The sequence below is a fragment of the Gnatocerus cornutus genome, chromosome 4 (assembly GCF_029298725.1).
Source record: "Gnatocerus cornutus isolate USDA-ARS CGAHR chromosome 4, icGnaCorn1.1, whole genome shotgun sequence".
Taxonomy (NCBI): Eukaryota; Metazoa; Arthropoda; class Insecta; order Coleoptera; family Tenebrionidae; genus Gnatocerus; species Gnatocerus cornutus.
The window spans coordinates 1,538,752-1,552,433 of record NC_142236.1 but is presented as its reverse complement, the minus strand read 5'-3'; the positions used below and the strand labels follow the sequence as shown (position 1 = coordinate 1,552,433).

The 13,682-nt window shown below is 36.7% G+C and overlaps 1 protein-coding gene across 2 annotated transcripts; it reads left to right on the top strand.

Moving 5' to 3' along the window:
- Positions 1 to 361: 361 nt before the first annotated feature.
- On the top strand, positions 362 to 8,412 carry Sam-S (S-adenosylmethionine Synthetase). Of its 2 annotated transcripts, none has more exons than XM_088033610.1 (9): positions 362 to 626; positions 2,757 to 3,028; positions 5,540 to 5,617; positions 5,670 to 5,792; positions 6,166 to 6,278; positions 6,646 to 6,789; positions 6,838 to 7,056; positions 7,217 to 7,533; positions 7,694 to 8,412. In XM_088033610.1, the coding sequence occupies exons 2-9, from the start codon at positions 2,914 to 2,916 to the stop codon at positions 7,797 to 7,799; spliced, it is 1,215 nt and encodes a 404-aa protein (XP_087889736.1). In that variant the 5' UTR covers positions 362 to 626; positions 2,757 to 2,913; the 3' UTR covers positions 7,800 to 8,412. The 2 variants fall into 2 exon arrangements, with proteins under 2 accessions (XP_087889736.1, XP_087889735.1); XM_088033609.1 differs by lacking the exon at positions 6,166 to 6,278 and adding an exon at positions 5,906 to 6,018 and having other exon boundaries at positions 363 to 626.
- Positions 8,413 to 13,682: the final 5,270 nt, after the last annotated feature.

Sequence of the window (13,682 nt, the reverse complement as noted above, 5' to 3'; positions counted from 1 at the left end):
ACAAGCACAAAAAAGTCAAATTTTTATTCAGAAAGGCAACCAAAGGCACTTTCCTACCGGATCACCTCATAATTGTTTGCTCATTGTTACCACACAAAAGTAATCAGAAATGTTTTGGAGATCATTGCACAATTACTTACAAAATATAGCAATTTCGTGAATCTGGAATGTACCAATTGATATCCTCCAGAAAGGTCAGTAAAAACCGATTTGCTATTAAAACAGAAAACAAAAATTGTGAAATAGAGAACCAATAAGTGCATGGAAACAGTGAGGTAACCAAAAATCCAACATCTTAGCGCGTCAGTGATTGAGAATCGATTTGAAAAACAACTTAAGACAGTACCGAAATAGCGTGTTAGCTACGTCGCATTGTGCCCCATTTGTCTCCATTTTTGCAATTGAAATACGTTTATTTTTACAGCTTTACCACAATCAGTTAAGCACAACAAAACCAAGTCTTTCATCATCTCTAGATGAAATATAAAAAGCCGCGATAAGCTCACCCTTTGCGACATTCCAACACAAGAGCTCGCTCACGCTCTACGCTCCAACGTTCTAATTAGTGACCAGTGATTCGTCGAAGAAGCGATAACCGAATCTGCTAAGTTCTGCAAAAACTTTGAGTAAGAGAAAATTACCTCTTCTTTCTACATTTAACATTTGATTGGGGACTTAATTTCAAAATTTTATTTCGAAAAAAATTCTGCGAGTTTTGGCTTGTAACGAACCCTCTAGTGTCTTCGCTTCTTTTTTCCTATGAGTGACCAAAGTGGTTACCGGCGAAAAAGAACCAGCTTCTACCGGTAATCACTTGGAAGTTCATGACCTCCAAACTTTTCGGTGGATAACCCCAAAGGTCGGATTTTTTTTAAAACCAATTTATTTCGAAAATATTAATGTAAAATATATTATGTGATGTAATGTAAAAACGTACAGTGATAACCGAATGGTTAAGAAACCAACGATAAACGGAAGTCCGATAGCCTTTGAAGGTGATAAAAATTTTGAACACTACTTGCAGCCATGAATGTAAATAAATTGATATCTTGAGCGTTTGAGGACGAATTTTTGAATTTTTGCCGAGTCATTTGTTGACTGCAAGAGTTAGAAAATGTGTTAGAAGAGATAACACTATCTAGTTTTAGTTTCTACAGTGTTTTTTGCTGTATAATTCTGTAATTTGACACAAATGTTAAACGTTTTTTGTCTTTTCCTTCAATGAAAAAGTTGCGCAACAAATTCGTTGCTACATTTCGTTTGTTTTGTGTGTTTTCGTTATTAGCGTCCAATAATTGATTCTTTTTTGTTCGTGACTTAATTAGCGTAGAAATGTGTCCAATCAGCATTTGGGAGTTCTAGCCAATAAACAAAAAGTTACGCTGGAGTTGGGTGTGTGTGAGCATTTGTTTGTTATAAAAACTACTTTAATAAGAACGGAGCCAGCCAATGAATAATTGTTTTTTGAGTTTTAATTCGATTTCAATGAGATTCTCCATTTTGTTGTGAAGAAAGGGAGGATCTTTGAATAAAAAATTCTAAAATTTGCCTCTTCTGTCCATTTTTAATTCTGCGAGTGCAAAGATACCAAACTTGAGCTTCATTGCTATTAAAATTTTTTACTTTTAGATTACATTGCTAAATTTTTGTGTTATTTGGATTATTTCTATCAATCAATCAACAGGCATTTTGCGCCATAAGTGTGGATAATCAAATCTCACGAATTAAAGTGAGTAAAATTTAAAAATGACCATAAAAAGTTTCTATTGGTTACTGTTGGTTACAACATCAAAAAGCACATCAAACCTACATCAAACCTAATTCATACAAATTGTGAAGCTACACATGCCGAAACTGCAAATGTAAATAAAGAAAATATGCACTCTTCTGAAGGATTTATAAATATTTAGAATTATTCAGTTGTTATAAATGATTAAATCAATAAATCATAAATAAAAATTAATTAACTTGTAAATTTAATATCGCCTAAAAAATCTTGTGTGTGATCACGGCCAAAAAGTGCCATTTTGCCCTCGCCTTCTTTCTGGCCTCGGCCATTAAAAAAAGGCTCGGCCAAAAAAGAAATACTTTTTGGCCTTGGTACACAAATAACTATTTTAGTGGCATACATTTACCAATGTTAAAAAAAAATCTTTTTCAATTATTTCAAAAACCGATACCAATTTGGCATTTTTGTTATCATAACTGTAGATTAAGCCAACTCAGCTTAACTAGAAATGATGCAAATTACTAATGGCAGAGAAAATTATTTTGAAATTGTTGCCCAGTGTTATTTAAATTTTAAGTTCTTTATTTAGTGTTTTTTCCATCTTTTCTCATGAACTAAATTATTGATTTTTGTTGTATTTAGAACTAGGAAACGATTTCGAAGGTTTGAGCGCATGAATCACATTTATCAGCATGTAAACAGAGATATTAGGTACTTTTTGCTTGGAACAACAAAATATGAAATCCTTCGTTGCAGATTTTTCCATTTTTATTATTTGTGTTTATCTGCCATTGTTCCATTTTTCAAAGTCATCGCATTTTTCCGCGATTGTGGCATCAGCAAGTCCTAGAAACCGTTTGCATTGAACTATATTTTCTGATGAAAGGTCAATTAACCCCCGTTTCCCCAAACCCAAACAAACACCCTCCGCGCATCCCTCTCACGCACAATATCGATCCACCTCCACCCCTAATTTCCCGTCCAAACAAACCATACATCACCACCGACTGAACTCTCTAAATTTCAGATTTCCCGCTGGTTTCAACCAACCAGATCGATCGTCAAGACCACGTGAAGACGCACGAGTTATAAAAGTACCCAACTCCCTCCATCGCGTTCTCTTTTCCACAAAAGTTGTAGTAGGTTGTGTCAGTGTTGGACCAAGGTTCAGTTTAGTGCAAGAAATGCCGGAAACGTCGTTGACCAACGGTTATACCAACGGGCATAACAGCATGTACGAATTGGAAGATGGCTCGAATTTCCTTTTCACATCCGAATCCGTGGGCGAAGGCCATCCAGGTTGGTATATTTTTGTTTTCAAAGAACATGGCTACCGGCATGCACGCTTTGCGCAGAGGCCGTTTCAACACTTTTCCGGACCCAAAAAGGGGAGAAACAACGTTGCGAAACAATAACAAACTGATCCGGCGGAATCCGGACTGGCCTTACCCAATATTAGACAGAGTTGCGAAACACCGCGTGGGGTTGGCGCGTCCATGGCGGCGCTTCCACCACGTGGAAAATAAAAAAAACAATTTTTTGCAACTACGCATTAACCTAATCGTACGTAAGTGCGGTTACTTCCTTTTATGTAATTGTGGGGAGGTTGCCAGGGGGGGGGTGTTGCCCCCAACCCTTAATAGCTATGACTCCGTTAGGAGGCCCCCATGGTTTTTCACTCGTGTAATTATAAGTTTTGCGGTTTTCTTCATATTTAGGAAACATGTGGTCGTCTCATGTTTCTGGGGTTATACTGTAATGATGTATTGTGGGTTGCATACGCAGAGGGGGTTTCATGTTAGAATTTGAGATTTTTAACCGATTTCAAACCAGTTGCGCAGGTTCTAACACGTTCAGAAATGTGTTGTTATTAACAAAAGATTTTGCTCATTGTAAAAAAACTTGTTCGGTCTTGTCCAAACAAGTTTTATGCAGAACCGGAAATGAAAAAACGATCGGAAATTCCACAATTTTCGTTGTTAGAAATTGTATTTTGTTGTTTGTTAATATTATCATTGCGGATATTTTACGATTGTCCTAGATAGAGGATTATCGCCGCTTTGCTCGCGAGATTTTAGGTCAATATCGGGCTATATCATGTGATTTTAATTAGTTTATTGTCTTTGATCACATTGAAACCACTTTTTGATTTTCTTGTATCCACGCAGTTAACTTATTTTGTTTTTTTTATCCGAAAAAATTAACAGTGGCAGCCTAAATCAAGCGGGACATTTTTTCAAAAATTGAGCTGTGTAAAACGAGCTTTCAAAGAAGGGATAATGTTAATTATCGCAGTTTTAACAATGACATAAATAAATCAAATGAAAAAAATGACAATTATGCATACTTCAGTTGTACTTATTCAGTGATTTGCTTATTTTCTTTTACTTTTTTAAATGCATGCTAAATTTACAAAACACCTTTCCATTGTAGGCACAGATCACCTCTTGTAGGTTAATAATTATCAAGTGTCTATTATTGGTAGTTCTAACGTCCTATTAGTAGTTCAACAGTTTAATTTTTGGATTACCATGTCGTTCAATAGCACCACTTTATATTGGCCGTCACTGTATAAGCCCAAGTTTGGAAATAATGAAAATTCGCACATTTTCTTTTTTTTTTTCCTATTTATTATGACCTTTTGACGTCTACAAATTGGTGAAACTGACGAACCTGGACCATTTTGAGTTTTCAATTTCATTTTCAAAACATTCTAGTCATGAAGAGTCACGTATTTAATTGTTCTTCAAATTTGTCAAGCTTGTGGAACTTGACGACTTTTTTGAGTCATAAAAGGCCAAAAAATTTAAAACAGTTCATTATTTCTTCTCTAGACTTACCTGCGACCTTTAGATTTTTTTAAATCGATGAAATTGACTTCATTTTGTTTTTATGGGCACAAAATTCGCAAATGCGTTAATTAATTTCTTCTAAAATTGTCTCCGTCTTTCAGATAAATTCAAATTTTTGAACTAACAGAAGATTTAGATTGAAATGTTATGATTGGCCACATTTTAAACAACGCAAAAGTTGCGCAACAAAACTACGGCTCAATTTATTTTTTTTTCGTACCCTTCTTGTCATAAGCATCCAATGATTGTTTTTTGTGCATAACTTAATTAGCTCAGAAATTTTTCCAATAAACGAGCATTTTCAACATCTAGCCAATGAGAGAACAGTGGGAATGGAGTTGGTTATGCGGGAGCGTTTTTTGTTATAAAAAGTGTTGATAGAGACGAGGCGAAGCAATCAATTAATTCTTTTTGGGATTTTAATCAGATTCTCAATTTTGTTGTAAGGAATGGGTGGATCTTCCAATAAAAATTCCAAAACTTTTGTTTATTTCGCCCTAGAATTTTGTGAGTGGGCACGAAAAACTCATTCTCTTATCAGTTCACGGATTACGTTTATTATTGTTGCCCCAAAACGTTATCACAGGTATCAAATAATCTAAAATATTCACGATGCCACTCTAATTAGCGAGGTAGTAATAACAATTTCATTCATTATTTACCGAGACACTGCTAAATCAATCGATTAGACAATTATTTATTGCGTCTCGGCGTTTAAACAACGTAAATTGTTCGATTGATTCTCATTTCACACACTATTTCGGCCGATACTTGCATAGCGCCAGTATCCTTGGAAATATTTTTACTGTAATACTGACCAGAAGAGTGCCAAAGGCACTGTGCCAATGATGAGAAACCGTTGCACCCACTGCTATTTTCGTATCGGCGATGGAATGAATGTCGGTCAAAAAACACCATGGAAAATGAACCATCAGACTCACTTTCTTTGTTTTTGCAGATAAAATGTGCGATCAAATCAGTGACGCGATCCTGGATGCCCATTTGCAGCAGGATCCTGACGCCAAAGTCGCTTGTGGTAAGTTGAGGGACTCCCAGCTTTGACTTTTTTCTTAATTTTCGTTTTGTAGAAACGGTGACCAAGACCGGTATGATCCTCCTCTGTGGAGAAATCACCTCGAAGGCAGTCGTGGATTACCAGAAGGTCGTCCGGGACACTGTTGAACACATCGGCTATGATGATTCCTCCAAAGGTAAGTACTCTCTCCTGTCTTCTAACTGCCTCTTCCCTTGTAACTCCTATAAACGCTAACGAGATGCATGTGTGAAATTCTCGAGAAAAGATGATTAGTTTCCACTTGATTAGGCTTGGACTGGCGAACTCTCAATGTTCTGGTGGCAATAGAACAGCAGTCTCCAAACATAGCAATCGGTGTTTTCCAAAACAGAGAAGAACTAGATCTCGGTGCGGGTGATCAGGTATACCAACTCAAAATTTGGAAATTAGGGGAAATCATGACTGCTTCTCATGCATGTTTGGCTTGTTCGCTTCGTGTAATTTTCCATGTTCTGTACTAATTTCGACTGCAAGACGGTTTCCATTAATGCATGCCCGGTTTTACGCAGGTTTTGATTACAAGACGTGCAATGTGTTGTTGGCCCTGCAGCAGCAGTCCCCAAATATAGCAGCAGGTGTTCACGAAAACCGAAGAGAAGAAGAAGTCGGCGCTGGTGACCAGGTGAATTTCCCTTGCAGTCATGTAGATTTAGATCGGGTTTGGAATAATAACAGCATGTTACGCAGTAAAGTCGGATTTGTCCGAACAAAACGATTTTATTGGGGCTTCATGTGACAGTCGTCTTAAGTTGAAAAGACCAGCTAGCATTCCAGCTTATCTCATGCGATTGTCAGCTCAACATAGGTTATCGTTTTGCACATATCAATGTCCACATTCCTGTGCTCTCGATGCGCAGGAATGTACTTTAAGTGTGCAAAATTAACTCGGTGGCAATAGGCGTTCCTATCTAAACGATTTTAGACAAGGGCAATGCTCATCGGACATCATCACCATCGTTAACTCCCCCAGCTAACTCTCTTTTCGCTAGGGCTTGATGTTCGGTTACGCCACAGACGAAACGGAAGAATGCATGCCGTTGACGGTCGTTTTAGCGCACAGACTTAACCACAAGATCGCCGAGCTGCGAAGAAACGGACAGTTTTGGTGGGCGCGTCCGGATTCCAAGACACAAGTACGTTTCTGGAGGTCTTTCGATGCACGTCTCACCATTAGTTTCTAGGTTACTTGCGAGTACTCCTTTGACCACGGCGCCTGCATCCCCCAAAGAGTCCACACAGTGGTAGTCTCAGTACAACACAGCGAAAAGATCTCCCTCAACGAGCTCCGCGAGGAAATCCTCAACAAAGTCATCAAATCGGTCATTCCTGAGCAGTACCTGGACAACCAAACAGTAGTGCATATCAATCCATGCGGCGTCTTCATCATCGGAGGTCCCCAGGTCTGTATCTCCCCACTTCTCTTCTATTGTTACCATCAGATGATGTTCTTAAGTATTTGCTACTCTTGACTGCGATGATGTCAACACCAATCTGATGCGTCTGGTCAACTTCAATCCTCACCTTTGTGTGTCTTCGTGTCCTCAAATTTGATTGTTTCAGAGTGACGCGGGCCTCACCGGTCGCAAGATCATCGTCGATACTTACGGGGGTTGGGGTGCCCATGGTGGTGGCGCGTTCTCCGGAAAAGACTTCACCAAAGTTGACAGATCTGCGGCGTACGCGGCTCGCTGGGTCGCCAAATCTCTCGTCAAAGCCGGACTTTGCAAAAGATGCCTAGTTCAAGTCGCTTACGCCATCGGAGTCGCTGAACCTTTGTCGATCACTGTCTTTGATTACGGAACTTCCAAACTGACGCAGAAACAGTTGCTCTCTGTCGTGAAGAACAACTTCGACCTCCGACCAGGGAAAATCGTCAAGTAAGTTCACGTTTATTTCCGAGTGTTTTAACTCGCCTATGATGCTCTTTTATTTGCTACTTTTGATTGCTTGTGATGTTAACACACCATTCTGAGGTGTCGTCGTGTGAAGTCACGTCTTTTGTGGTTTGATTAGGGATTAAGACGGTTTTTCTTGCAGGGAGTTGAACCTTCGGCAGCCAATCTACCAGAAGACGAGCACGTATGGTCATTTCGGCCGCGACGACTTCACCTGGGAGAAGCCCAAGGTTCTCCGCCTCGATTGACGGCCTTCGACCTAACCTTCCTCCCTTAACCGTTCTTTCTCTGTTGTAGCTCTCCTTAATTCTGTAGTTCCTCCAGTCCAGAACCTGTTGCGGGTGCTATTGGAAGTGGCACTTGTTTAAGGATACGGCGGTTACGGTCAGCCTGTACAGATCACAGTAGTGACCTCAGTTGGTACTACTGCAATATTGTGTAGAGTGAAAGGTTCTGTTCCCGCTAGACTTGTTTTCACTCGACACCTTGTGTTGTGTTTACGAAAAAGAATCTATTTGGAAAAGAGCATTTGCGAAAACACTCCGATCTGTGCATGTCTGACCTGGGGTGCGATTGGTTTATGTTTTCAACTAAATTAAAACATAGTACATGACTTAGGCATTTATCAAGCTGCCACTGAACTTTCTTCTTTTATAGTGTTCTAATTGTTAATTGACCATAGATGTAGATCTGTAGATTTAGATTATTGTATAGACTTAAAGTGAATATTTAAATTATTTATAAAATGTAATAATGAAGTCATTTTTATGATGTCTTTGTTTCTACAGGTTCCATTTGTTATGTTAATTGCGATTTCATGAAGCTTTTGTCTTTATTTTAAACAGTAAATATTAGAAAATACTTTCAGGGTTTTACGTCAAACCTGTCTTGATCCTACTCCTATTGACGTCAGAACAAGTCAATGATCCTTTGAATTCCAAGAGATTACGTCGGAATCAAATTTCCTATGACGTCCAAATTTGGAAAGAGCTCAGTAAGTTACTGTTGCGTAAAACCGAAACGAGCTCAAGGTTTTTCATTTTTAGAATGAAATACAAGATTTTGGAAAGTTACGAACACAACTTTTTCTACTAGCTGTGTTGCAGAGTTGGGAAGGAGCTGCGCCGGTAAGTACAAACTTTTAAGTCGATATCTCGCCTATTTACGTGTTAACCGGAAACTATTGGTGCTCATTTTGCACAGATTTAAAATCTGTGCTTGAAATTCACATCCGGTAACAAATAACCGAGTTGAGAGCGTTTAAAGCTTCGACTATGTGATTTTCATTTTTCGAATATTTAAAGCTCGATATCTTCGAAACTACAACAGATGAATAGAAATGGTTTTCGACATCGTTTTTCCCGCGATTTTTCAGCTAAGAACTCGTTTTTAGGTTTTCCAAAAGTCAAAAGTTGGAATTTTTTTGAAAAATTGATTACTATGTTCAAATTCCGAAATAGCTATATCTCTTACTTTTGGAGCAATATTAAAGTATAAAAAAGTAAAATTCGTTAAGATCGGTCCAAAAATAACTGAGTTGTGAGCGATAAAAATTACTACAAAAGATTTTTTGAAACGGTTTCACCAGCGTTTTTGTCGGTGCATTTTACTGTAGAATCCGCCCTCAAAAGTCGAAAATTCGATGGTCAATTTTTTGGGCAAAAAAAAATGTTCGACTCAATCGATGAAAAATTTTAATATTTTTGTTTTTCGATCGCCCCTCGTACACTATTTGCCCTATCGATCTGATATTTGGCCAGTTGATAGATCTCAAGCTCCTCTTTCGAAATTTTATTTTTTTAGTATTGAAGTCCAGTAATTCCTCTAAATTTTATTGTTCTAGAGTTAAAAGTACCAACATTACAATTTTTGATAAAGAAAGTTAAAATTTCAGTTCCCCCTATAAACAAAATAGACAACAAATTTACAAAATAATTAAACGAATATAGTATCAAAGTATCAAAGTATTACTCGCGGTATTTAAAAGCTTTTTAATTATGGAAAAAATAAGCAATTGAAATGTACCTTCCTATAAGTAGCAGCACTACTAGGTACTAAGGTACTAAGGAAAATACTAAGTTTCTGCCTTTTTGGTTAATTTACGTATCTTCTCAAGAAACTTTGCTTTTTGTTCTATAAATTTGTATGTTGGCACAGTGGAAAAACAAGTAAAAAAGTAACTCCCTTAAATTTCATTGTACTGGCGCTTAAACTACAAAAATTACTAATTAAAAAAGTGGCAAAATTTTGACTAGTCTTCAAAATATTTTTATTATTTCAATTTAGAACTTAGCTGCCTTGCGGTCTCTAATTCAGACACGGTCACTATCTCGCTTAATTATGCAGCAATATTAAAGTATGGTGCTTATTTTACGCAGAATTTTACGTGGTTTCCAAAACTGGGCGAAATTTTGCCGTACGCCAATAAATAAGTGAAGTAGAAGCGTTTAGACTTCCGGAAAGTGAATTTTCAGTTCTGAAATTTTTAATTCTGCTTTAACACCTAGAGTTTGAAATTTAGAGTTGCTGAAGCCGATTCCAAGAAGAATCTCAAACATTCAAAGGATCGATGAAGACCAGTTTTCCAGTTTTTCTTGTCAACTTTCCCTTTCCGGAATTAGTGGAAAGTGCAATAAAATCGCAGCTATACGGGTGGAAATAAAATTGTCGCATCATGTTGGTTCCGAGTGAAAAGACCGCTCTGAAGTAGGCCTATAAAACAGACTCGTTTGAGATGATTAATTCATGCTCTTCGAACTATAATTAGAAATGTCGCCTCTTCCGAATTTCTCCATTTTCCGCTCACTTGCAACAACAAATGTAAGAATTTAATACGTTATTAACGCGATAATAAGCCCATCTCAGCAGCCATTCACTCATCAGTCACATAATATCGAACGATAAATCTGAAATTGTTTAGAAACCGAGGGAAAGTAAAAAAATTGAAAAATGTTGGCATCTTAGTTATGAAATTCTCAGTTTGTAGAAAGTAAAGCGGGCGATTTATCATGCTATTGTTATTAATACAGATATGATTGTAAAAAGTAGTTTAACTGGTTGCCTACTTACCTAAATATTTCAGTGCGATTTTTCCTGCTGTGCGAATGAAAAATGACTAACCCAAATACTCAGTACTTACTTACGCAAACTAACACCTGTCCAAAATGTATTATTCCACTTCAAGCGTAAAATTTCTCCCCAAACTCGCTGCAATTAAACAGCAATTGCTTAACCATTTTGAGAGTAACTAATCATCTCTCTGGCAGTAATTAAATCCACTTTTTTAGCTTCTAATGAGGCAATATCTCAATTTGCACTCCGATTGACCCAATTTCGGAGTGACTTTTGTCGATTTTTCCGACACGAAACGAGTTCGAATAGACCTGATTTTTCTACAGGTGTATGTTTAGAATTTCAATTGAACAATCGCGAACCTACGCGTCGATTGGGTAATGTTCAATACGATTCCTCGTGCCCCAGTTGTGTGTCTGGTTGGCACTTTTGCAGGCACACCTACAAGTTTTGTAATGGAACGAATTAGGGCCGATAATTCCACCCGAAAAGGAGAACGAAGTTTCCGCGGAATTTCAATTCTTGGCTTGAGTTAATCCATTGTTACAACGTGTGGGATATTCATTTCTTGTGCAAGAATAATTAGAAGCTAGTTCTTGAATCCAGAATCTCGATTTACACTTTCACTGTTTTATGTGCGGCTCGGATAATTGCCAAACGTGCGAAATCGATCTTGGGGGGTTTGCGAAAAATGCGTGCGTTTCTGGGTCAATTGCATGGGCTTGAGAAGAATGCAGAAATAACAAAACCAAAAATATCGAATGAACCACCTACGTGTCTCTTCTAGTTTCGTGGTGAAATTCCGAGATGAGAGAGTGACCGGAAATCGTCGCTCGAAAGCCATATGTTTCGGAATCTGATGTAATTTTTGCGGATTGCGCCAAACTCTCTTGCAACGCTTTTTACAATAATTAGAAGTGATTTTCAGAGGATCCTTGCGTAATTATCATAATTGTAGAGTGTTATTTGAGACCATGAAGATTTTAATTACTCCTTGAGTCAGCTCTTGGTCAAATTCCTCCAAGCACAGTTATATAAGAATTTACCCTCCGGAATCTGGCGCAATGGAGTCTCATTGTTTTACATTAAGAAATCTAACAGCACACGCCGTTTACTAGTTTCACATCCTTAAGGCTCAGAATGCCCATTTTGTGACATAATCCCAGGGCGTATCACAGTTGCCTTCTCAGAAGTCCGGTTGTCGAGGCCAGCCGACGTAACACCGGATTTTTACGTCCACGGAATGATTTATTTATAAAAAATCAACATTTCGTAGACTCTCCGCGTTCTGCATTTTAAAGGTTATACGGTGCATTTTGTAATCGTTATGTAAAGTGGACCGAAATGTGGAGATTTGATGGTTCTTTTGATAATAATTTATTGGACAATTATCTTCCGATAAGATTTTTACTTGTCATTTATATGGCGCATCACGAGCGAACTCCTTTCACTCTTTTCCATCATGTGATTCACAAACGGTGCACGTTGCACCATTTATTGAGCAGCTATTCCGGTTGTAATTTAACGAGAATGTGGAATAATTATGTTGTTGCTGGAGGAGAATTGAAAAAATCGCATTGTGGATTATCAAATTCGGAGCAATCGATTATCATAAATTTGCAATTTTAGTGCTTTGGCTCAGTTTTCTTGGTTTTACTGCAGTTACATTTTTAATTAGTGTAGGTATTAAGTATAATTAATTTATTAATCACGACTAGTTTTATAGAAATCAATTCGAGATATTGCGGCAACAAGAATATTATCAAACGCGTATTATGCAATTGTCACATTTCTTTGAAATTTTGCTGTTTTATTTCAAATAGTCATGACCACATTGAAGCCACTTAAAATTGTTTTTGAAGATTCGTTGGAGATTTTTCCTGGATTACTTGGAAATCCCTCGCTTTCGTAAAAAATGTTTTATAGGTTTTCTAATCCTGTGGAAACTGAAAATTTTTTATTTCTTAGAAATTTTTCTGCAAATTTTCTAGAACTTATTTAAGGTTTTATACGATTTTTTAATTCTTTGAAGTATTTTTGGAGATTTTTCATAAATTCCTTGAAAATTATTTGCGGATCCAGAGATTTTCTGGAGGTTTTTTGAAATTCCTTGAAGATTCTTTGGAGATTCTTCCAAAATTTTCACAGATTTCTTCTAAACTTTTTAGGCATCCTTTAAAGATTTATTTCTTGGAGCTTTTTTAGTCTTGTGAAGATTTTTTGTGGATAACTTTGCTTGTTGATTTTTTTTATACATTCTTTTATACATTCTGGAGGTTTTCTTATTCTGTGGAAATTCTTTAAAGAAATCTTTTGGCATATTTTGTAGAAATTTTTTACTTTTTGTCTACGATTTTTTAATTTCTTGAAGAGTATTTTGAGATTTTTCTTAAATTACTTGGAAATTCTTTATAAAATTTTTACAAATTCTTTTTAAACTTCTTAGGCATCTTTTGAAGATTTATTTCTTGAATTTTCAGTTCCATGAAGATTTTTTGTGGATAACTTTGCTTGCCGATTTTTTTGTGCATTGTCTGGAGGTTTTTTAGTCTTGTGGAAATCTTTTGAAGATTTTTTAATCCTTAAAATTGCCCTCCAGGTTTCTTAGAAATTTTTTACCTGTTCTCTACGATTTTTTAATTCCTTGAAGTAAATTCGGAGATTTTTCATAGATTTCTTGGAAATTATTTGCTGATCTTTATATAAATCCTGGAGGTTGTTGAAATTCCGTGAAGATTTTTTGGAAATTTTTCCTGGATTATGTACTTGGAAATTTCTTATAATTTCTTTGGAAAATTTTTTTTTGCGGATAAATTTGCTTGCCGATTTTTTATACATTTTCTCTAGGTTTTCTCATTCTGTGGAAATTCTTGGATGATTTTTTATTTTTTAGAAATTTTTTTGCAGATTTTTTAGAAATTTTTTACTTGTTCTCTACGACTTTTTATTTCCTTGAAGAAAATTCGGAGATTTTTCATTGATTTTTTGGAAATTATTGATGATCCTTACAGATTTCCTGGAAATTTTAATTTCTTGAAGTGTTTTCGGAGATTTTTTTT